The sequence below is a fragment of the Myotis daubentonii genome, chromosome 2, assembly GCF_963259705.1.
Source record: "Myotis daubentonii chromosome 2, mMyoDau2.1, whole genome shotgun sequence".
Taxonomy (NCBI): Eukaryota; Metazoa; Chordata; class Mammalia; order Chiroptera; family Vespertilionidae; genus Myotis; species Myotis daubentonii.
Window position 1 is genome coordinate 137,952,361 of NC_081841.1, and position 26,136 is coordinate 137,978,496.

General features: G+C 40.8%; 1 protein-coding gene across 16 annotated transcripts in view; it reads right to left on the reverse strand.

Annotated features, from left to right (window-relative positions):
• Positions 1 to 12,425: 12,425 nt before the first annotated feature.
• The window catches only part of DGKH (diacylglycerol kinase eta), a 214,006-nt gene continuing 200,295 nt past the window's right edge, over positions 12,426 to 26,136 (reverse strand). For all 16 annotated transcript variants that reach the window (XM_059684734.1, XM_059684731.1, XM_059684729.1 and 13 more), the window contains one exon: positions 12,426 to 25,222. In XM_059684734.1, coding sequence (XP_059540717.1) covers positions 25,133 to 25,222 — 90 coding nt within the window. In that variant the 3' untranslated portion in view covers positions 12,426 to 25,132. The remainder of the gene's footprint in view (positions 25,223 to 26,136) is intronic.

Consider the following 26,136-nt stretch of genomic DNA (forward strand, 5'->3'; position numbering starts at 1 on the left):
GTATTCCCTTGTAGGTAACTGAGTTTCTTTCTCTTGCTGCTTTTAAGATTCTCTCTTTGTCTTTTTCTCTTGGCATTTTAATGATGATGTGTCTTGGTGTGGTCCTCTTTGGATTCCTTTTGTTTGGGGTTCTCCGCGCTTCTTGGACCTGTAAGTCTATTTCTTTCACCAGGTAGGGGAAGTTTTCTGTCATTATTTCTTCAAATAGGTTTTCAATATCTTGCTCTCTCGCTTCTTCTGGCACCCCTATAATTCGGATGTTGGTACGCTTGAAGCTGTCCCAGAGGCTCCTTACACTATCTTCATATTTTTGGATTCTTTTTTCATTTTGCTTTTCGGGTTGGGTGTTTTTTGCTTCTTCATATTTCAAATCTTTGACTTGATTCTTGCGCTCCTCTGGTCTGCTGTTGGGAGTCTGTATAATATTCTTTATTTCAGTCAGTGTATGCTTAATTTCTAGTTGGTCCTTTATCATGACATCGAGGGTCTCACTAGATTTCTTGAGGATCTCACTACATTTATCGGCGGTTTCTAGAAAGTTTTTGAAAAACCTTAAAAGTGTGGTTTTGAACTCTATATCCAGTAGTCTGCTTTCCTCCATTTCTGTCATTTGTGTCCTGTTTCTTTGTCTCCGCATTTTTTATGCTTCCCTGTGTTGATAAAGTGGTTTTCTGTGCTAAGTGTCCTCTAGGGCCCAGTGGCTTAGCCTCCCCAATTACCTGAGGTAGACACTCTTGGTGCACCCCCTTGTGGGCTTTGTGCAGTCTTGTTGTAGTTAAGCCTTGATTGTTGTAGGTAACACTGGGAGGATTTGACTTCCAGGCCAATTGGCTGTGAGAACCAGCTGTGTCTATGGTGGGAGAACTTCTGTGCTGAAGGCACCCTATGGGGCAAGACTTGCTTCAGTGGGGCTTTGGTGCTCACTGAGTCTGCCCCCTGAGTGTGTCCCTTATGGATCTGCAGAGTTATAATAGGATGGTCCCACTCTGACCACTGGGCACACTGGCTCTTGGATCTAAGGAGGTGCTAATCTAGCCTCTGCCTGAGGCTACACTGCAGAAGCCAGCTGTAAAGCAATGCAAGTTGCCCTGCGGCCTTGGGCAGCTGCAGTTTGTTAAGTAATTTTCAGATTACAAAGGGCTGGGCCTTTCATATGCAAAAGCCTCCTTGCACGGCTTGGATGGAGTCCCAGGGGATCAACAGGGTGGAGCGAGCAGTTATGGCTGCTCTCAGTCCTGCCCTCAGAGGCCCTGCTTCTCAATGTCCCGGCAATTGCTGCAAGCACCTCCGAGAGAAAGCTGCCCTCGAGTTCCGACTGATGCCAGACAGTCCAGTTTCTCCTGTATGAGTCTGGATCCCCAGAGACTCACCCGGAACTGGAGCTCAGAGCTTGAGACTCCCTCCCGATTGAAAAACACAACCATGTCCTCACCTGCCAACCCTCTCCGCATGTGCCTCTGTACCTCTGTATTTTACTTCTGGACCGCACATCCTCTGAGTCTCGGTATGCTTTTCCCTTTCCTTCTAGTTGTAGAATTTCCACTCAGCCAGCCTTCCTGTGGTTCTGGATGTTGTCAGTTCCATCTTTTAGTTGTATTTTTGAAGTGGTTGTGCGAGGCAGCAATCTCCAGTGTTTACCTATGCTGCCATCTTGGTTCTCCTGAGCACACCTTTTGAGGGGAGGAATGGGAAGGAATGGGGGCTTAGAGTACTAGGCGCGTGCTGATTGGTGGCTTAATGTATGGTCCATATAAGGTACACTAGAGGCCCAGTGCACAAAAATTTGTGCATTTGGGGGGGGTCCCTCAGCCCGGCCTATGCCCTCTTGCAGTCTGGGAACCCTTGGAGGATGTCCACCTGCTGGCTTAGGCCCGCTCCCTGGGGGATTGGGGCCAAGCTGGCAGTCTGACATCCCTCTGGCAGCCCAGCAGCCCTTGGGGGATATCCACTTACAAGCGGGGAGCAGACCTAAGCTGCAGTCGGACATCCTTAGTGCTGCTGAGGAGGCGGGAGAGGCTCCCGCCACCACGGCTGTGCTGGCAGCCATTAGCCTGGCTTGTGGCTGAGCAGAGTCCCCCTGTGGGAGCACACTGACCACCAGGAGGCAGCTCCTGCATTGAGCATCTGCCCCCTAGTGGTCAGTGTGTGTCATAGTGACCAGTCATTCTGCTGTTAGGGTCAATTTGCATATTACCCTTGTATTATATAGGATAGAGGCCTGGTGCAGGGGTGGCGGCCGGCTGGTTTGCCCTGAAGAGTGTCCCAGATCAGGGTGGGGGTCCCACTGGGGTGCCTGGCCAGCCTGGGTGAGGGGCTGATGGGTGTTTGCAGGCTGGTCACACCCCCTTCAGGGTGGGGTTCTCCACTGGGGTGCCTGGCCAGCCTGAGTGAGGGGCTGATGGCTGTTTGCAGGCTCGTCAAGTCCCCCCTCCCCCGAGTGGGGACCCTCACCCCATGGAGGTTTGGCCAGCCTGGGTGAGGGGCTAATGGCTGTTTTCAGGCTGGTCACACCCCCTTCAGGGTGGAGGTCCCCACTTGGGTGCCTGGCCAGTCTGGGTGAGGGGCTGAGGGCTGTTTTCAGGCTGGCCAAGCCCCCCAGCAATGGAAGCTCCCAGCCCCTTCCTTTTTTCTTTTTCTTTTTTATTCTGGGATTTATTTACCTTCTATAATTGAAACTTTGTAGCCTTGAGTGGAGCTCAGAGCCACTTAGGGCTGGCCGGGAAGCTTGGCTTCCTCCATCGCCAGGGACAACCCAAGCCTCCTGCTCGCTCCAGCTCCATGGCCACAGCCGGCTGAAAGCAGGTATCTGGGGTTCATTTATCTTCTATACTTGAAACTTTGTTGCCTTGAGTGGAGCTCAGAGCCGGCCATGGCAGGTGGGAAGCTTGGCTTCCTCCATCACTGGGGCAACCAAGCCTCCTGCTTGCTTCAGATCCATGGCTGCCGGCTGCCATCTTAGTTGGCAGTTAATTTGCATATCACCTCTCTGATCGGCTGGTGGGAGTGGCTTAAGGCGTAGCGAAGGTACAGTCAACTTGCATGTTTGTCTTTTATTAGTGTAGACTAGAGTCCCGGTGCACAAAAATTTGTGCACTTGAGGGGGGGGGTCCCTCAGCCCGACCTGTGCCCTCTCGCACTCTGGGACCCCTCAGGGGATGACTACCAGCTGGCTTAGGCCTGCTCCCTGGGGGATTGGGCCTAAGATGGCAATCAGACATCCCTCTGGCAGCCCGGCAGCCCTTGGGGGATGTCCACTTGCTAGCGGGGAGCAGGCCTAAACTGCAGTCGGACATCCTTAGCGCTGCTGAGGAGGCAGGAGAGGCTCCCACCACCACCGCTGTACTGGCAGCCATCAGCCTGGCTTGTGGCTGAGCAGAGCTCCTCCCATGTGAGAGCCCCCTGACCATCAGAGGGCAGCTCCTGCATTGAGCGTCTGCCCCCTGGTGGTCAGTGTGTGTCATAGTGACCAGTCATTCCCAGTCTTTCTGCTGTTAGGGTCAGTTTGCATATTACCCTTTTACTATATAGGATAGAGGCCTGGTGCACGGGTGGGGGCCGGATGGTTTGCCCTGAAGGGTGTCCCGGATCAGGGCGGGCGTCGGTCACGCTGGGGTGCCTGGCCAGCCTGGATGAGGAGCTGATGGCTGTTTGCAGCTGGTCGCACCCCCTTTAGGGTGGGGGTCACCACTGGAGTGCCTGGCCAGTCTGGGTGAGGGGCTGAGGGCTGTTTTCAGGCTGGCGGGTGACTGATGCTCCCAACCTCTCCTTTTTTTCTTTTTATTCTGGGATTTATTTACCTTCTATGGCTGTCACTGGAACTGAGAGCCGGCTTTAGCTCTGGGGCCGGCTCCAGCTTGAGGCCTTGGCTGCTGAAAGCAGGTATCTGGGTTTGGCTTCTATAATTGAAACTCTGTTGCAGCTCTAGCTCTGAGGCCCGGCTGGCTGAAAGCAGGTTTCTGGGGTTTGTTTAGCTTCTATAATTGCAACATTGTTTCTTAGAGTGCAGCTCAGAGGCCGGCAGCGGCAGGCGGGGAACCTTGGCTTCCTCCATCACTGGAGCAAGCAAGCCTCCTCTTCGCTTCAGCTGCCTGGCTGCTGGCTGCCATCTTGGTTGGGAGTTAATTTGCATATCTCCCTGATTAGCCAATGGGAAGTGTGTTGGAGGTATGGTTAATTACCATGTTTGTCTATTATTAGATAGGATAGTTAAGCACCCAGGTACTTAGGGACAAGGGCTTAGGGTATTTGGCAGGTGTTGATTGGTGGTTCAATGTATAGTCCATATAAGGTACATGGTTAGGCACTCAGGTATTTCTGGGCTGCAGGTTATGTCATACTCCACCCATCAGTTGGGGGTAGGGAGGATCTATCACCTTTAATTTGTGGACTTTCTCTTGGTTGCTGGCAGCATGGATTTTCGTGGGAGGGAGGCCTGGGTGGGAGAGGAGATATGCAAAGAACATGCTTTATCTAGGGTTGCTTTGTACTTAGTGAGTCAGTGTTACTCTTTTGAGAATAGGTAGTGCTCAATGCCCACATTTATCCAAAATGTCATTGCCAGAAGTAGAACCAGTTGGAGTTGTGTAGAGGGTGTGAGGGTGTTTCAAATGGGACTAATACTAACTTGCAGGGTTGTTATGAACTAAGCCTCAAACTAAGAAGTACTATACAAAAAAAAGAAAAAAGAAAAAAAAGAAGTACCATACAATGCTAGGATGCTACCATTGTGGTTGGCACCACATCCCAGCCTTGCTTTGGGAGCCCTGGACTGTCACATTTGTGAATGCAGCAGTGATGGCACAAGGACTACCAGAGACAAAATGGGACCCAGATCCTTGGACTACTGGGACAATTCTTTCCAAAATAATAGTAGCAATAATAAAAACAGAAAAATCTCCTGTATTTAGAGTTCCTCAATAAAAATTCTAATTTGCTAGCACTATTATTTATAGTCTGAATGTTTGGGTCTCCCACCAAATTCATGTTGCTATCCTAACCCTCGATGTGATGGTACTAGGAGGTAAAGCCCTTTGAAGAAGATTGAACTGTGAGAGCAGAGCCCTCATGAATGGGATCAGTGTCCTTAGGAAGAGACTCCAGAGAGCTCCCGAGCCCCTCCCACCAGGTGAGGACATAGGGAGAAGGTGGAAGAAGCAGGAAGTGGGCTCTCACCAGACACTGGATTTCCTAGTGCCTTGGTCTTAGGCTTCCCAGCCTTCAGAACGATAATAAGTTTCAGTTCTTTAAAATCCAGCCACTCTATTGTATTGTTATAGCAGCCCAAAAGCACAACGACAGATAAATTGTTAGCTGCCCATGTCACCGTCTTAGCTAGTTATTAAAAGAAAAGAGCCAAGAGAAGTCAGAACTTGTTGGGCTGTCAGTTGGGAAGGAGAGGCCTGTTTGCTTCACCAGGAAGCTACAGCTTCACACGCCCTCCAGGGAGCCCTCAGTCCATTCCCCAGTGATCACTGGAGAAGGGATAGTACAAAGGGGGAGGTAAACACATTCCAAATAAAGTCAAAATGGTGCAGGGGGAGGTGCTTGACCTTAGAGGCCTGGGAAAAAGATAGTTGGAACTAATGCAAACCCAATTCCCCAGGACAGTCCTTCAAATATTTGAAAACAGTTCTTAACGTCCCATCTCATCTCCACCTTTACCCCCACTCCTTACTCCCGATTTTCCTCTTTCCAAGCTCCAAGTCCTCTATTCCCTCAAGTATCCTTACTGGGCCAGCTTCTTGCCCTACTCTCCACTGAATAATGATCCTGTTCTTTTTTTTAAAAATTTTTAAAAACACTGTATATATTTTTATTGATTTCAGAGCGGGAGAGGGAGAGATAGAAACATCAAAGAGAGAATCATTGATCAGGTGCCTCTTGCACGTCCCACACTGGGGATCAAGCCTGCAACCCAGGCATGTGTCTTGACCTGGAATCAAACCTCTTGGTCCCTAGGTAGACACTCAACCACTGAGCCACACTGGCTGGGCAACCCTGTAGTTCCTAAAGAAGTGCCTTATTAGGATTAATGGCCACTTATTGGACTGTTACCTCTCAGCTCTAAATACACCCTAAATGCTGGGCGTGGGGCTCTGCAATACAAATGGTATTGCTTCTTTGCCAGCTGGTTTCCTGCCCTTACTGCCACTGGGGACACAGAGGGAAACCAGGAGGCAGAAGGCCTCACTCTTCCTGTTTGCTGTTGCTGCTGGCGTTGCCTGGCGCCGGTTCGCACCCTGATGGAGGCAGTTGGTCCCATTCTCCAGCTTCTTCCGTCAGCACCCCCCGACCCCCAACCCCCCAGCCAACTCCACTGCCCCCAGGCCCCTGGGGGAACCACCTGGACAGCACCCTTCCTCCCAGGCCCGAGTCCCGCTCTTTGGGGCCCTTTTCTGAGTTCCTGGGGATGCTCTCTGATGGCCTGAATCCACCAGGTCTGTATTTCCTTCCATGCCTCCCTCCAACATTGTCCTGTATTCCACAGGCATCCTAGTGACCTTACGCATAATGCCTAAACCTGAATTTCACCTTGGTACTTATTTTCCAGTTGGTAGAAACCTGGAATTCTTCCCTCCTCCTCCAACACCTACAGCCAGTCTCCATGCACAGGCCATTTCCACCTCAGTATTTCTCAGATGTTTCCTCTTTCCCATTTCCACTAAAACTTCCCTAAAAAGATCCCTACCATCTCTTGCTTAGATCTCTGCAACAGCCTCAAGCTGATCTCCATGTCCTCAACCCTCTGCAAGTCACTCCTACCACCGGCAGAGGTCACTGATCTGTCCAGGGCTCAAATCGGATTGCTCTGACCTGCCTCCGCTTCTCAAGTTCCATCCTGTGTTTCTTGCTGGACTCCTTTAGTTTCAGCAACACCCAGCTGTACTGCCAAGCTGCCTCACGTCCTCCCCTGCACAGCCACCTCAGGTCTCACACATGTACTTGGCCTGACAAACTGCTTAAAACTCAACTCTGTCACCTCAGGAAGGTGCCTCTGAACTTCTCTAGATCCTCCCTTCCTCTGTGCCCCTCATGTCCCGATGTACCTGGTGACATTTTTTTTTGTGTTGTTTTGTGTGTGTTTTTTGTTAATCTTCACCCAAGGGTATTTTTTTCCATTGATTTTTAGAGAGTGGAAGGGAGGGGGAGAGACAGAGAAAGAGAGAAACACAGATGTGACAGAGACACATTGATTGGTTGCTTCCTGCACATGCCCTGGCTGGGCCAGGGCTTGAGCCTGCAACTGAGGTAGGTGTCCTTGACCGGGAATCGAATCCAGAACCCTTCAGTTGGAAGGCCGATGCTGTAATCACTGAGCCAAACAGGCTAGGGCCTGGCGACATATTTTTATCAATGCACACAACACTCTGTGTTCAGTAATATTTCTTCCGCATTACACAGTAATCTCAAAGGGCTCCTCATCCTTGGTTACCACTGCAGACAATGCCTGTTACATTTGGTTCTTTTTTTAAAAAAATTAAATCTTATTGTTCAGATTATTACACTTGTTCCTCTTTTCCCCCCATAGCTCCCCTCCACCCATTGCCCCCCTCCGCCCTCACCCCTCCCCCACTGTCCTCATGCATAGGTGCACGATTTTTGTTCAGTCTCTTCCTGCATCCCCCACACCCCTTTCCCCCACAAGAATAGTCAGTCCACTCCCTTTCTATGCCCCTGATTCTATTATAATCACCAGCTCATTCTGTTCATCAGGTTATTTACTCACTTGATTTTTAGATTTACTTGTTGATAGATATGTATTTGTTGTTCATAGTTTGTATCTTTTTTTTAAATATATTTTATTGATTTTTTTACAGAGAGGAAGGGAGAGACACAGAGAGTTAGAAACATCGATGAGAGAGAAACATCGATCACCTGCCTACTGCACATCTCCCACTGGGGATGTGCCCGCAACCCAGGTACATGCCCTTGACCGGAATCGAACCTGGGACCTTTCAGTCCGCAAGCCGATGCTCTATCCACTGAGCCAAACCGGTTTCGGCAATAGTTTGTATCTTTACCAGTTTCTTCTTCTTCTTCTTCTTAAAGGATACCATTCAGCATTTCATTTAATACTGGTTTGGTGGTGATGAACTCCTTTAGCTTTTCCTTATCTGTGAAGCTCTTTATCTGACCTTCAATTCTGAATGATAGCTTTGCTGGATAAAGTAATCTTAGTTGTAGGTTCTTGGCATTCATTACTTTGAATATTTCTTGCCATTCCCTTCTGGCCTGCAAAGATTCTGTTGAGAAATCAGCTGACAGTTGTATGGGTACTCCCTTGTAGGTAACTGAGTTTCTTTCTCTTGCTGCTTTTAAGATTCTCTCTTTGTCTTTTGCTCTTGGCATTTTAATGATGATGTGTCTTGGTGTGGTCCTCTTTGGATTCCTTTTGTTTGGGGTTCTCTGCACTTCCTGGACTCGTAAGTCTATTTCTTTCACCAGGTAGGGGAAGTTTTCTGTCATTATTTCTTCAAATAGGTTTTCAATATCTTGCTCTCTGTCTTCTTCTGGCACCCCTATAATTCGGATGTTGGTATGCTTGAAGCTGTCCCAGAGGCTCCTTACACTATCTTCATATTTTTGATTCTTTTTTCATTTTGCTTTTCCGGTTGGGTGTTTTTTGCTTCTTCGTATTTCAAATCTTTGACTTGATTCTTGCGATCCTCTAGTCTGCTGTTGGGAGTCTGTATAATATTCTTTATTTCAGTCAGTGTATGCTTAATTTCTAGTTGGTCCTTTATCACAACCTCAAGGGTCTCATTAGATTTCTTTAGGGTCTCATTAAGTTTATGGGCAGTTTCTAGAAAATTCTTGAAAAACCTTAAAAGTGTGGTTTTGAACTCTATTTTTTTTTGTTTTGTTTTTTCTTTTTTATTTATTTATTTATTTTTTTAAATTAAATCTTTATTGTTCAGATTATTACATTTGTTCCTCTTTTTTCCCCCCCATAACTCCCCTCCTCCCAGTTCCCGCCCCACCCTCGGCCCTCACTCCCCACCCACTGTCCTCATCCATAGGTGCACGATTTTTGTCCAGTCTCTTCCCACATCTCCCACACCCCTTTCCCCCCCAAGAATAGTCAGTCCATTCCCTTTCTATGTCCCTGATTCTATTATAATCAACAGTTCATTCTGTTCATCAGATTATTTATTCACTTGATTCTTAGATTCACTTGTTGATAGATGCATATTTGTTGTTCATAATTTGTATCTTTACCTTTTTCTTTCTCTTCCTCTTCTTAAAGGATACCTTTCAGCATTTCATATAATCCTGGTTTGGTGGTGATGAACTCCTTTAGCTTTCCCTTATCTGTGAAGCTCTTTATCTGACCTTCAATTCTGAATGATAGCTTTGCTGGATAAAGTAATCTTGGTTGTAGGTTCTTGGTATTCATCACTTTGAATATTTCTTGCCACTCCCTTCTGGCCTGCAAAGTTTCTGTTGAGAAATCAGCTGACAGTCGTATGGGTATTCCCTTGTAGGTAACTGAGTTTCTTTCTCTTGCTGTTTTTAAGATTCTCTCTTTATCTTTTGCTCTTGGCATTTTAATTATGATGTGTCTTGGTGTGGTCCTCTTTGGATTCCTTTTGTTTGGGGTTCTCCGCGCTTCTTGGACCTGTAAGTCCATTTCTTTCACCAGGTGGGGGAAGTTTTCTGTCATTATTTCTTCAAATAGGTTTTCAATATCTTGCTCTCTCTCATCTTCTGGCACCCCTATAATTCTGATGTTGGTACGCTTGGAGCTGTCCCAGAGGCTCCTTACACTATCCTCGCATTTTTGGATTCTTTTTTCATTTTGCTTTTCCGGTTGGATGTTTTTTGCTTCCTCGCATTTCAAATCGTTGACTTGATTCTTGTGCTCCTCTGGTCTGCTGTCGGGCGTCTGTATAATATTCGTTATTTCATTCTGTGTATGCTTAATTTCTAGTTGGTTCCCCAATATAAGATCGAGGGTCTTATTAGTTTTCATGTAGATCTCATTAAGTTTATCGGCAGCTTCTAAACAGTTCTTGAGAGACCTTAAAAGTGTGGTTCTGAACTCTATATCTTCCATTGACAATTTTGTCCTGTTTCTTTGTCTCCGCATTTTGTTATGCTTCCTTGGTGCACCCCCTAGTGGTCTTTGTTCGCAGTCTTATAGATAAATCTTGATTGTTGTAGCTAATTCCAGGGAGGGTTTGACCTCCAGGCCAAGTGGCTATGAGAATCAGCTGTGTCAGCAGTGAGAGAACTTCTGTCCTCTAGGGAGGTGCTAATCTAGCCTTTGCCTGAGGCTATCCGGCAAATGCCTCTGTGCAGGGCTTGGGCGGGGCGGGTCGCACAGGATCAACAGGGTGGGCCAGAGAGAGCAGTTATGGCAGCTCTCAGTCCTGTCCCCAGGGGCTCTGCCTCTCTGAGTCCCAGCACCCGCTGCAAAGCTCGGAGAGAAAGCTGCACTGGCTCTGACCTAAGCCAGACAGTCCTGCCTCTTCCGCCTGAGTCTGGGTCCCTAAAGACTCGCCCGGATCTGGAGCTCAGAGTCTGCGACTCCCTCCCGATTGAAAACAACAACCGCGCCCTCCGCCGCCAGCCCGCTCCGCGCACTCCGCACCTCAGAATTTGACTTCAGCACTGCGCCTCCTCTGAGTGTCCGTGTGCGTTTCTCTTTCCTCCTAGTTGTAGGACTTCCACTCAGCCAGCATTCCTGTGGTTCTGGGTGATGTCCCTTCCGTTTTTTGGTTTCACTTTTGAAGTAGTTGTTCAAAGCAGCAAACTCCGGCGTTAACCTATGCCACCATCTTGGTTCTCCCTGGTTTTGAACTCTATATCCAGTAGTTTGCTTTCCTCCATTTCTGTCATTTGTGTCCTGTTTGTCTCTGCATTTTTTTACGCTTCGCTGTGTCGATAGAGTGGCTTTCTGTACGAGGTGTCCTAAAGGGCCCAGTGGCTCAGCCTCCCCAATTACCTGAGGTAGACACTCTTGGTGCACCCCCTTATGGGCTTTGTGCACAGTCTTGTTGTAGTTGAGCCTTGATTGTCGTAGGTAACACTGGGAGGGATTGACGTCCAGGCCAATTGGCAGTGAGAATCAGTTGTGTCTGCAGTGGGAGAACTTCTGTGCTGGAGACACCCCTCCGGGGCAAGGCTTGCTTCAATGGGGCTTTGGTGCTCACGAGGTATGCCCCCCTGAGTGTGTCCTTTATGAATCCGAGGACCTGCAATCTGGATGGTCCCACTCTGACCACTGGGCACACTGGCTCCTGGATCTCTAAGAAGGTGCTAATCTAGCCTCTGCCTGAGGCTATCCAGCAGGAGCCAGCTGTGACTCAATGCAAGTTGCCCTGGGGCCTTGGGACAGCTGCAGCTTGTTAGGTAATTTTCAGATTACAAAGGGCTGGGCCTTTCATATGCAAAAGCCTCCGTGCACGGCTTGGGCGGGATCCCAGGGGATCAACAGGGTGGATCGAGTTATGGCTGCTCTCAGTCCTGCCCTCAGAGGCCCTGCTTCTCAGTGTCCCGGCAATTGCTGCAAGCACCTCCGAGAGAAAGCTGCCCTCGAGTTCCGACCGATACCAGACAGTCCAGTTTCTCCCGTATGAGTCTGGGTCCCCAGAGACTCACCCGGAACTGGAGCTCAGAGCTTGAGACTCCCTCCCGATTGAAAAAGACAACCATGTCCTCACCTGCCAACCCTCTCCGCATGTGCCTCTGTACCTCTGTATTTTACTTCCGGACCGCACATCCTCTGAGTCTCGGTATGCTTTTCCCTTTCCTTCTAGTTGTAGAATTTCCACTCAGCCAGCCTTCCTGTGGTTCTGGATGATGTCTGTTCTGTCTTTTAGTTGTACTTTTGAAGTGGTTGTGTGAGGCAGCAATTTCAGGTGTTTACCTATGCCTTGGTTTCTTCACATTTGCTTCTTAACACAAGTGTTTATTGGTGAACTTCAAGGACTTATTACTATAAGAATAAACCAAATTATGTTTTACCATTAAGATTTCCCCCACCAGATGGGATCTTACTCAGCAATAAACAGAACTGAATTATTGGTACATGCAGGTTAAGCTAAGTGGAAAAAAGTCACAAATTTAGTAAATTTTAATAAAAAATTCTTAAAATGAGAAATTTACAAAAGTGAAGGTAGATTAAGAGTTGCTGGGGTGGAGGTGGGAGGGAAGTAGGTGTGGCAATATAAGGGGGCAATGTGAGGGACCCCTGTTGTGGATCCCTGTGGTGGGAGAACTGTTAGCATCTTGACTGTCAGTGTCAACATCCTGGTTGTGACACTGTATTCTACGTTTGCAGGGTGGCAAATGAATGAAGGGCACACAAGATCTCTCTCTGCATTATTTCTTACAACTGTATGTGAGTCTACAATTATCTCAACATAAAAAGTTTAATAAAAAAAATAAGATTTCTCACCAGAAAGAACATAGACGTCACACATTGTCCAAATGCATTCTTTTTATTTGAGAAATATGATCTCAAGGCAGTGCCCTTTGGGAAAGGCATCTCTCATCATCATGTACATGGAGATCAACCGTAACTCTCAGCCAAGTACAAAAATACACGCATCAGTGACTCCCGTACAATAAATACACCATGCATCCCACAATAAAGGCACAGAAAACTGGTCACTTAGTAGTCATAAAAATTGCTAGCTACATTATTAACAAAGCCACCCAAATTACCTGTATGAGGAACTGTAACAATATATTCCAAAGGTGAAAACACATAAAACATCTTTAAAACAGTATGCAATAAATATCTCAATTGTTGTATATATTTAAAAATTATGCCATTGTAAACAGCATGTAAACAAACAAAACACATTTTCCTACCATTATTAAAACTAATTAGAGCCAAAGTTATAACCTCTGCCCTGTCAGGTATATTTCACCGGCAAGTGTGCTAAGCAGTTAAAAGTTTTACTCTTTTCTGCAGCAAACAGAGCCCATTGTGTAATAAATAGACATGATCTGCATCTTTCAGATACAGTACAATTTCAAAACAGACTACCAAAATGTAGTAAACTCTTAACTATAAATAATATAGCAAAGGCTAAATTAAACCTATCTTTTCCAATGTAAGGGCTAAAAGAACTCTACTACTGTATTATGTTTTCAATATGATAAGTAGAAGGCAAATTGTTACTGTGTATCTTTATCAAAGGGTGAAATCAGAATGCTGAATGTAAGGGGAAGTATCTACCCAGCCATCTGAGCATCCTTCTTTTGTGGACCTTTGATAACATCCAAAAAAGAGTAAAGTTGTTTCAAACTAAGAGTTTTCTTTTGCTAGAGAACACAGAAATGATTGATACTTTATGCTGATGGGAAATGGAAACTTCAAAATAAGCTTATCAAAATGTAAATATACATACAAGTGTTTTCCCACCCCCCCATACTTACTGATAATTAAGATAACGGCAGTTTTTCTCCTTGTCATAAAGGAACCCTATTGCCTATCAATAAATATTCAGTTAAGTTCATTTTTATAACTCCAAGATTTTTGTTTTGTTTCATCTATATCACTGTATTGTGGCACACAAATATGCTTAGTATGCTTACTCTATGGTTAGATAAGTATGCTACCTGTTAAATATCACTCCTGACTCGCCAATAAAAATAACCGAGGTGGAAACAGGAACTCGTAAGCTCAAATGGAGCCTTTTACATCAGGAAGCATTACTTTATGTTTCCCTCTGCTGTGGGCTCACAATGCATACCCCATATATTTTGGTGTAAGTGTCATTAATAGGGACATATGCCTTTGTAAAATGGACTTGAAATGTTACTTATGTTCTACAAATCTATTAGTCTCCTGGATCACACACAGCAGTTACGGTTGTGGAAATGGCATTCTACAGGTTTGATGAAAGATGTACTTGACAAGGGGTGGGCAAAATTATTTGTGGATGATCTGAAAATACAAAAACTGTAGGCATAAAAACGGGGTTACTTCTTAATGACACAGGATTTGTTAGTTTTTTAATGTGAAAAGAGACCACGTCTCTGAAATACCCTGAGAAATACTTGGTTTAAAAAAAATGTCCTCCCAATTTCTTAAATGGACTGTAGAAAAATAATCATGAAAAAAACAAACTCTCCCAGGTAAGAGCTATGCCTTACTTTAGTTGTACCCCAACCTCTAATCAGATGCCAAGAATAGAGCAGGCAGAAAAATGTCTATTAAGTGGATGAAGGAAGAGGGCATTTAATTTAATTGCATACATTTTGGACTACTATTTAATTTTAGAAATGATTAACTTTAAAGAGCTTTTGTGTTAACCTTTACCATGATTTGGGGACACAGTCAAAAGGTTTTATAGAATCACAAAAGAAAACCAGGCCCTTGGTTGTTTGGGGTGAGTGTAGAAAAAATACTACTAAATTTTCTAAGATTTTGGAATTGCGTTTTTAGTATATCCTAAAATGAATAATATAAACCTATAGTGCACAGATAATAGTTTTTATTCTTTATATTGTATAATGGGTGAAAGTCACAAACAAGCCTTCTTACATTTGCATCAGAAAAAAAGTGAAATAGACATTAGCTACAAATGACCTGAAATCACACAAATTCAGTCAATATCTTTGGTTGAACATTATTTAAAAGAAAATTTCACCTTCATTATTGTTTTTTACTCTTTCTGAAGTCTCATTATTTTGTGTAGGTAATCAGTGTATGTGTTTATATAGATTGTATATACCGAATGTCTACAAAAGACAAAGATCACCTTTACGGCATATTTAGGAATGACAAATAAGAATTTGTCAGTTATGTGATTTTGATAAGCCTCATATTTAGAAATAAGAATTCAGACTTGGTAAGTGTCTCTGATGAATAGCTAACAAATGATTATCCTTCATAAAGTGACTGTTCTTCCCTGCTGTCCATCATCTGTTGGTTTCCCAGAGTGTGTGTGTGCTCATGAAGACACTTAGACCTCATGTGGACTCTGAGAGAAGTCCAAGTTTTCACTTGTGAAAGTATAAAACTATAGAAAAGTTTGGGTTCTCATTTACATCATCCATTCAAAAACACTTATTAAAGTCCTATTGTGTGGTAGCTAGATAGTGAGACTAGAAATTAAAAGAAAGAGAGAAATTCGGGGGGCAGGCATATAATATATAAAATTGTTGAAAAGTGATGTTATTTTAATAGAAAAAAATTCAAGATTCTATGGAGCATGGATGAAAAGCTTAACTTGGTTTGAGGAATTTGAACTGAGTCTCGAATGAGTTGACCTATAGTATGTGATTATGCTGAAGACTAAGTTGTGGATGGTTCCAAATTCCAGGAAAATGGTGGGCAAGAATGCTTTAAAAAAAAGCGGGGTGGGGGGGTGGGGGGTGGAAATCGGTAGGTGGGGATGCAAACAACTCAAGTTCATAGAAAGCACTATCCACCATGCTAAAGAATTAGGATGCTATGTTGTAAAGAAAGGAGAGAGTATTTAAAAACTTTTAGCAAAGTGATGCAAAGCAAATTTGTGTTTTAGAAAGACCACTCTGTCAATCATAAGGAAGACAGACTAGAAGTGGTAGAATGAAGGTCAGAAAAGTGGTTACTGAAAAACAGAAAAAGCATAGGAGAGAAAAATGGTGAAAGGTTGTACTGATAAACGCAATTATTGCCTTACCACAACTAATTAGAAATAGAACATAAACTGCTGATTCAATTTTTGAGATGGACAAAAATGATATATGAAACTGCAGAAACACTGAAAAAAACTCTGATATATAGAATGCTTTTGTTTACACTGTCCAAAACCAAGATTAGGATTAAACATTGGTTTTGTTCCATGTTTTAGTTTATGAGTTTCCTGGAAGAAGACTATGTTGCTACGGAAACTGTGTCCTCTCTCAAAGCTTTCTGAAAGTTTTTCAAGTAAAAGGAGAAGAAAAAAAAGAAAGAACTGCTCAAGTTTGCAATATTTCCATCCTCAACAGTATGTATGTTAAAATCTGCTGCACAATTGAAATCTGTAAAAAGGGCCGGCTCTTAATAAAATTATAATTAATTTTAATTATACTAAGGTCAACAGTATATTAGGTCATTGTGGAAAGCAAGTTCCCAAAACAATGATTTCTTCTTGTCACTATATCAAATTATTCCGGAATCATCAATGAGGGATCTGTCATTATGAAAACTAAGTTGTGCTAATAAGACAGGTCAAAATACTATATGAATAAGTTCAGATTCAGTCTTTCCCCTTATGTCATACAGTTTTAGGGGAGGAGGATGCAATAGGAGCTCCAAGAGACCACATTATGCTATAAAAAATACCATATTTTTGCAAAGAAATCTTAAGTCAAGGATGAGATAGTGACTGAATTCAAATGTCAGGCAAAAATAAATGCAAGTATTCATTTACCCTCATCTATATTTAATGATTTTAAGTAGGTTATACTAATTTTTTTCATTTAATTGCATTCAGGTTTGCATTATGATAATAATTAAGGCAATCTCTAGTTTGGTCTTTTTACAGGAAGTTTTGAAGGTAATTTACATTAGGAAGTAGCACTCCACAGCCAGAGAATGTAGCCAGTGATCCATGCTTGGGATCAAATAGCAAGGAAACCATTCAGCATTCACTTAGTATAGGGAGTGATGTCACAAGGTAAGAGAGGAAGCAGTGATGTTACAAGGTAAGAGCGGTCCATTTTTTTTTTTAACCACTGATTTAAAGAAACATTTTCCAAAAGAGAAAGAAAAAAGGAAGGAAGGAAGGAAAACATTTTCCTCTTTAGGGAGTTATTAATATAAGAAAAAATGTGAAGGTCTTAATTTTCACATCTGTAAAATGGTTGTTTGGGGTGGGTGCAGAAAAAACCCCACTAAACTTCTGAAGATTTTAGAAGTGAGTTTTTAGTTGACCCTAAAATGAATAATATGAACCTGTAGTACACAGAGGAAAATACCCAAACCTACTCGGGTACTGATAGTACTAAGGTAAGTTCACTCTCATTTTAACAAAACTTCCTGTAAAAAGACTGAGCATCGAGGGATGTTAATTTGGAATTTTAATTTTCAAGCTTTAGTCTTGGAAGCTTTTCTTTATAACTCAAATGACAGTGGTAAAGAAATAATAAATTTAGGTATGATTCATGCTTACATAACTCCTTTTGCAACAGAAAAATTCCCAGGTACTTATAATTGATAATATTATATGCCATGTTTAATTGGGAAAACCGAGGCACCAAAACATATAGTTTGTAGAAAGGACACAGTGAGCCAGTGTCAAAGTCAATATTATCTAAACTATATTCCTACCTCAGGAATCACAGAATTCAGCTCTGTGTAATATTATAAATTTTAATACTTTTTTTGTTTCAAATGAAAGGAAAATCTATCATTGCCAAAAATTTGAAGGCTTAGCAAAAACATGAAAATCTCTTTATAGTCTGAATGCTATGGTCTGATCTATATTTACCAGAGCTCTTCTATAGGAGCTAGCTAAGCCCTTCTGACTAGTTCTCCCTATACCAATCACTAACTTGAGAAAGCACAGACACTTGCCGCATGTAGGAAATGCAAAAGATTAGGTCATCCAAACCATCTGCTTCACTGACTTCTAAATTTCAACAGGAGAATGGGCCCCTGCATTCGCTGTTTACTTTGATAAAACACAGGTATGGTCTCATAGGCTTCACCAGGGTGCCATTTTGTTTTAGTGGTATTGTACCTACCATACAAGTCACACATGTTTTGTGTTTCTATAATATAAAGTAAAAGATACCTAAATTCAAACTATTTCCAAATCTTTTCAAAAGAAAAGCTTCTTTTTCTTTTAATATCCATATGATGTTTCTCCCATAATTTTTCCCCTGCCTTCAATAATTGTACAACAGTAAAATTAACAAAAACTGTCTTTAAAATTACAGTAAATTAATTCCTAATCTCCTATCATAGTGCTAAAATAGTTCACAATTCATCTACAGCTTACACTATAAGACAGTTGAATTTAGGGCTTGTTAAAGTGATTTCTTTGGTATATAACACTGTCTCACAGTAAGTCAGAACAGTTTTATTTTCTTTCTTGAAAACATGATTTTATTCTGTGTGGTATGTTGTGCCATTATGGTTTCGATTTTTAGTTTTTTAATTAGTTAAGTAGAGAATATTTTTAAACAAAAACAATTCAGAACTCAAATGCCATTGACGTAATTGAGAGAAACAAATCATTATCCACCATGGTTACTATTTGTAAAGTAGTCTAGATTCAAATGCAATCACTGTTAAAAATATACAGCCTGGAACCTAGAGCTAGCTGCTAGCCGCTGGAGGTATGTGAGATTTTTTTGGGTTCAAGTTTTTTAATGTGCATTTGAATTTCATACTGGCAGTATAATCACTGAGATTTCTTTTACAACAAATACAGAAGAAAATAAGTTCTGACTTAAAGATAAACTATATGCAGATTGGCAAAAAATAGCAGAATGGGATCATGGCTACATTAAATCCTAATAATGGTGATTCCATTTTGGTTTTATGCCTTTTTTCATATTTATTTTAAACAAAATTATTTTTTTAACAAAGTCTCTATTACTATTCAGTTATCTATACCTTTTTTTAAACAAGGAAATAAACTGGGCATCTGTTTGACAGAAATGAGTACTTCAAGTATGCAAGTAAATCGTTAACAGAGCTATTACACTCTAAGCAACAGCAGTTACAAGAAAAGGGCTAGAATATGCATTTGTATAAAGATTAAATTTCACAACATAATAAATAAATGCACTGATTTATACAATTTGTGAAAATCTTCTACAGATAATTACAAATAATACTGTCTATGTTGACTTTGCTGATAACAGCACTTAGATATTCAAAGGTAAAATCTTGCCCCCAAAGCCACAAAATATACAAAGCTGGTTTGTTATTAAATATTTTGTCTGCCAAAGTCCAGCAAACTAAAATACATCTTGGCAGTTTGAATACCCAGCATGATAATTATTTTGGTATAAAAGATAAGAACAATTTTAATAGGAAAATTAATAAAATCAATAAAAGGAGAAACCTGTTGTATAAATAGACATTTTAACAAAAGTGAGACTTTTATCTCACTTAAGAGAAAAAAAATTTTGATTAAACTTAAACATTTGAAAATAATTACCATGTTTTCCCAGCTCTAGTCAAATATATTACTTCAATTTATTAATCATCTTCAATATACAATATATAACTCACAAGACTGGGAATGTTACAATACCAAAACCTTTCACAGCACTAGTTACCAGTTACCAGAACTGTAAGAAATCTTTAGTTACATATCAGTTTAATAGTTAGAATATAGAAGTAGACATGGCTAAGCTGTGGTAAACAATAGTGCAATCAAACAGTAAGGACCACAAAATATATTCTTTTTCCTTTTTAGCTTGTATATCTAACTGCATTATCTTACTTCAATGGCATCATTAACTGAGTATAAAACTTATCTTAATACATTTTAAAGTAACCCTATATTTCTTTAAGTTTGGCTATTTTACTCTTGAAATGCATTTCCTATGAAATACTGAGACTATTAATAAATTCCTATGCCATGAATAACTTGTAGCTAAAATGAAATAATTTAAAATTTTTAAAACTTTTAAGTAGTGGCTTTGTTTGTATTTTTCCAACTAAAACTTGGAAGTGCATAAAAAATTAAGAGGGGATATAAATATATGTAAATAGAATATCTTAAGTACATGAAGGAAGTTAATCTCTTCACCTATATTAGTAATATGATTTTTTAAAAACATTGTTACTGAGTTTAATGCACTCTCAGTTACTCTGCTAAACTTCTTTTTTTGAAAAATAACAAAAGAAGTATACAAATAGATACAGTCCAGCTGTCTTTTATCTCACTGTTCTTTGTAATAATAAATCTTTACAGTTTTTTTTATCCTAACAGAAATATCTCTAAACAAAACTTGGAGGAAATAGTAAAGAGAAAACAACAATAAAGATTAAAAATTAGTGCTTTGCTATTATAAAGCCAATTATCATGGCCTTTTAGAAGTTTTGGTTGTTTCTTTAGGAAGGTATCCTACATGCTACCCATGTGACGCAGAGACTGCTATACGGAGGTCACTGGGGAGATGCCACAGCAGACAAACAAGCCCCAGGACCCACTGCACTTGGCGTGGATGGTGAGCAGAGAGGGCAAGGGAGAGGCATGGCACCTAAGCACTGGGACCTCCTGGGAGTCTGACAGTATTTGAGGACTCTTCACTTCTCATTCTTTTCAGCTGATTTGAAGAGCTTGATCTTTTAAAACTGCCACTTGTATCATCAATCTCTAAACCCACTGTTTTATCCAAATTTCATCTGAAAAATACAGGATGACTTTACGGGGGTGGGGGGAGGAGGACAGGAGAAATCCTAGATGTCAAGGTTGAGACAGCTTTTATAGCTTAATGAAAAGCTATACCCTTACAGAATTCACATCTGCATAACACAAAAGTCCAATATGTTGTCAGCCCAGTCGGAGATAATAGATCAGTTACTTTAGAAGGATGTATAGAACTTTGCACTATAATTTTCTAAGTCATGCTTTGCATGAATATTTCCTTCCTCAAGTCCTGTTAAAAATTACTTCCATGAAGATTAAAGTAGTGCCCTCTTTATTCATGAAAATTAGATAAAGTATCTCTTAAATTATATCAATATGTACACATTAAGTGAAGGATTATTAACCAAAAGCCATCAGGAAAGATCTTATTGTAGAATTAAATAATTTTTATTTTCAAGGTCAAGAATATGATAAAGTATTTTCAGGCACTATTTTAAGGAATGATTAGCTATCTGAAAATAAAGATAAGTTAGCATAATTAACAGACTTAGTCTAGCAAACAAATGCTTTCTCTGAGGGCTTTAATGACACATTCACTTTATTTGCAATCTTGGGTTTTCATGACTAATGATTCATTTAATGTGTGTGTGCTGCTGTGTTCTCAAGCATGAACTATGTCAACAGGATAATCTACTGATAAGAGAAAGTGAAGTTTTAAGAAACTGACCCAGTCTTTACTTGTCTCAGTACATATTCTTCTGAAAATATTTCCTGTTACTTAAGTTGTGAACAAATGAGAATGCCACATGAGCAACAAACTGAGTGAATGCAGATTGTTAGTGACTAAGATGTGGGGTGAGGGGCTGGAGAGAGGCCAGCTGTGTTGGTTAGCCAATTTCCTGTGTTCCACCTTCGCTACTAAAATATAATAACTGGGTAGGTAGGGCTCTTCTAGAGCCAGAATTAGGAATATGGGTGGAGAAGCTAGCTCAGTTAGGGCGATAAATGAGGAGAATAAATGAGTTTTAACTGATTTCTAGGATTAGCTAGAGGAGCGATATGAAACAGTGGGTTGGGGAATGAGCTATTTTGAGCATCTTTTAAAGACCAGAAATCCCTAATATCTAGGAGGAATAAAACATATTTAGGTTAGTGCTAATCACCTGATGAATCTTGTTCCAAGGTTTAGATTCAGTAGGTCTGAAGTAAACCTAAGAATCTGCCTTTCTATAAGTTTCCAGGTGATAAGGATGCTGCTGGTCCATGGACTACATTTTGGGTAGCAATGCTCTAGACCAGGGGTGGGGAACCTTTTTTCTGCCAAGGGCCATTGGGATATTTATAACAACATCATTTGCAAGACATAGAAAATCATCAACTTAAAAATCAGCCTACTATATTTGGTTAAACATTTAATTAACTCACCCCTAATGCTTTGGCAGGCCAGATGTTCCCCACCTCTGCTCTAGACCAATGCTATCTGGTAAAGTTTTTGCAATGATGTATATACTCAATATCTGTTAGTCCACTGTGGCTATTGAGCACTTGAAATGTAGCTAGTGCACATGAGAAACTCAATTTCTACATAAAGTAATTTAGATTTAAATAGCCACTTGAGCCTAGTGGCTATAATATCGGACAGCACAGGTCTAGACATTCGAGGATGACTCCTTTCCTAGCCACAGCAATGTGTATCATAGTTCCCAATTACTTAATCCATTAATTCACTTAAATTAGCATTTCCTTTTATTAAATACAAACTGTAAAGTTAGTTTCTTTATATTGTCTTCTTCCTAAAATTTTGCTAGATGACCCACAATGAGTGCTCAGGCAAGGAGAGATGAAAGGAGCCATTTTGCAGTGGGACAGTTGATGAGGAAAGGGTAGTATATGGTAGTGAGAATTTGAGCAACCATCATATACTGGGCACATGGGAAAATGTGAAGCCAGGAACTGGGAAAGAAATTCAGAGAGGGAAGTGGACACATGGTGCAATATAGAAACCCACACCTGAAACCTATATGTTCATGTTGACCAATGTCACCCCAATAAATTTAAATTAAAAAAAGAAATAAACTCAGAAAATGTAAGAGAAATAAAAGGGAGGTGGAAAGACGCTGAAGAGAAAAATTAAGTTTACACTGAAATTCTACTTAGGCCTGACTCTGTCCCTTTTCTTCTTGAAAAGCACGTTCTTCCTCAGAAAAATGAGACTGAAAGGAAGTGGATGTTGGTTGTGATTCCTCTCCATCCCTCCCAAATTATCTGCATGGGTAAGAGCCCAGCAGAGAGGAAAGGTAGCCATTACAGCTCAGCTTGTACGTGGACTAGCACAGGGGCCTCACCTGCACTCCCCAGAGCTGTAATCAGACACCCTAGAGAAATTCTTCATCCTGTTTTCTTTGTAACCCCATCTATTACAAGAAGCTGGTTCCTCTGTGATACTGCCAGGGGCCTAAGGAGGCTCTGAGGGCACTACCCTGGCAAACAGGTGTGAGTGAAGTCATTTGGATCCTACACAATGCCACATGACAAAATGTACCAGGAAATGTGCTATCATTCAACAAAAAAGATATCGAAATGGTCATTTTAAAGGATTCCCCTCATCCAAGAGCCACTTGCAGGAAAATTCTACCTACCTAAAGATTCCATTAACTGAGGTTTTACAGTAAATATAAGAGATGGTATCTAAGTTTGAAAGATCAACATCAAACCAAAAAATTCAGTCATTTATCTCTTCCTTTTCCATTCTGAAAATGTAATAGCTCAAGAATCTTCTCTATTGGCAAAGAGGTATTTGAGGAAGTGAAAATCAATAAAGATCTTTATATTAATTCGTTTTTGTCTAGAGTTCCCACCTCCTTGTTGGACAGGGAGACCGGGCATGTGTTTTATTTTCCCAGGGAAGTGTCTGGAAGAGCAGGATATCATGCAGGCTGGGGGGCAGGGAACAGGGGACTACAAAAGGAACTGGAAAAGGCCTGTGATTTCTTAGGTGTGGGTAACATTAACATTTTAAGTGAATAACTTTTTACTCTATTAAGCTACCTGGTATAATTCTCTTTGGAAAATTTCCACTAATTCACAACTTAGATAAAATATATAGTAAGACACACTTGGTCATGAACCTACCTATCAGGTTTATTTATTTGTAAGATATCCAAATTTTATGATTTTTGTAGTAGTTAGATACTAAAGTTATAAATAAGAATAAAATGTCAAATAATTAAACTTCTTTGATATAATTAAATTATGTCTGACAACAGTTCATTTTAATGCTTTCCCATCAATATTTCTCTTTACGCATTCAGCAAAGAGTTGTCTAGAACATATCAATGAGAGCATATTTTGTGATTATAAGTGTGAATATGCATATAAATGTATATGGGTGTATATACATATATGTGTGTATATGTATATATGCGTGTGTATATATTCCTATTGAGCACCTACCTAAAAGGTTACTTTATGAAAATTGTCACCACTGGGTCAGTACAGTACCCTGCTTACTTCTTATATATAGAAGATTTTTAAATATTATAATTAATTTTTGGCATATAATATCTAAAAAGATTATTTGAAGTATTTTGTGACTTGTTGATATGTACGCTTTTGGCTTTCAAAGATTTGATAATTGCAATGTTGACTCCTAATGAGCTACACTGAAGTATGGTGGTTAGAAAAAGAAAATAATGTCTACCTGATAAGATATAAGAATTATGTGAGATAATAATAATAATGTAAAGGTCTTTAAAAATTTTAAATTTCTCTTGTTGGGAGGAAGTTCATGTCAAGCATAACTTTAGCTAGTGGGTGAGTCTGGGTGACCGATCAGTATACAAACCACAGCTGAGACATTGAAGAAATTCCTGAATGTCAACAGTTACTATATATAAATGCAAACACAGCATTAAATAATTATTAAATTGAAATGGAAAAATAAGAAAAAATGTGGAAAATTTGGTTTGGAAAGCATAATGTTGTTAGACAACAGAATATGTAATTTTATGAAACTATCCAGGAAATTTTCTTAATGTGCATACCTACTCTTTATGATAGGTTGACAAAAATTGGCTTGCCTAAAATGTTTATCATTTGTTGATTATGGCATAGACACATGTTCACAAATTCTTAGGTACAGAGTATTTATGCAAAGTCCACATCAAAGAACAGAAAAGTGCCTATAGCTAACAAAAAGGTACTTAGGTAGTAATAAATTAATCCCATTAAAACTGACATTAACACTAAGTTTTACAATAGTAGATGTTGGACATGCAAGAAAGAGACAATTCAGGCAGCAACACCGTGCATTAAGATTTGCGTTCATTCATTCATAGTATTTGAGGGATTTTAACCCTATTATTTGACCACAGGACACTAGGAATCTGAGGTGATACCAATCTAACATTCAAAACACATCTTTATATACCTTAGTCCTCTAACCAATGATTTTGAGGAGGAAGCCAATGCCTCCAATAATGAGACCTAAGAAGTTTTAGCCATATACTATTATGTGAGTGCACAGTAAGAACATTCCATCTGACCAGGTTTAAGGAAAGCAAACATTCTGCAATTTCACCTTTTGGACAATGCAACTGTCTCATCCTACTGTTTTACTTATATGAGCAAATTTGAACATATCAGGTTTGCACAGTAAGAAAATAGCTTTGTGGAATGTATTTTTTGGCACAAAAATATTTTCTAATACCTCAAATCAAAATTTTCACCAACGGCACAATATCAAGCCATGGAGGTGCTTCAGTGGTGCTTACTTATCTGGGCAGAAAACTACATGAACAGTCAACTGCTTCCAAGGACTTTGTATTAAATAGCCATTACTTCCCTTCTAAGGAATAGCACCAATATGATTACACCTCAGACTGGGGAGTGCTCCTTCCAAGCTCTTTAATTCCCTGGAGAATTCGCTTCATATGACCCACTTTCGATATCCCCAGGTCCTAAACGAAAAAGGAAAAAAAAAAGGGGGTGGGAAGGTAGAGAAAGAAGTTTATTGACAAGAGAAAATTGGAGATTAAAAATTAAGCTTATAATTAGCATTCACTTCATTTACTTTAGTTTATATTTAATGATTCAGGAAGTAAAAGCTAAAAAATAAGTTTATAAAACAAAAATAACCTGACACTGAAAAATTACCAACCAATAAAATACACAAACTCTTAAATGTACATTCTCATGAATTATATACAATGGCAGTTCTTCTAGAGTCTAAATTAGTTTCTCTTTGCTCTTCTTTTCTTAAGAAACACAGGTCCATTTGGGATCTCTGTGAAACCCTAGGTGTGACACATGGGTATCCACAATTAGCCTCCAGGCAACTACACACTTCCTTGGTAAAGTAAACTTAAATGTGAGGCCTAATCCTGAAGGAAGACACCAGTGCCTATTACCTACATTTGGAACACAAATGCAGTTAGTTGCAGCTGCACCCACTGTCTTTGATTTCTGGGGAATATTTAAGTATTCCTCACACTTTGTAATGTATAAGTGTAAAAAATTTTTTAGACATAGGTATCTGTGGGTTGGTGTTTTTCCTCCACCTCTTCTGGCTCCTTTCCCTCAGAACTCTTCTCATTTCTTAAAGAACTATTTTCTATAAAGAACCAAGATTCAATAGTTAATTTTCAGAAATGGATGCTGATTGCAGAGTGTGTGTGTGGCACAGAGCAGGCACTTAGCAAATGAACACCTGCTGCAGGAATGAATGAAAGCCATCTAAGAGAGCCGCAATGTCCACTATCTGAGAAACTAAATGAAAGGGTGATGGCCTCCAACACGACAGCCTTCTTCAGGTGTAAGGGGCATAATATGTGGAGTGGAATATTTAACTTTACAAAACAGAGTTTAAAATATT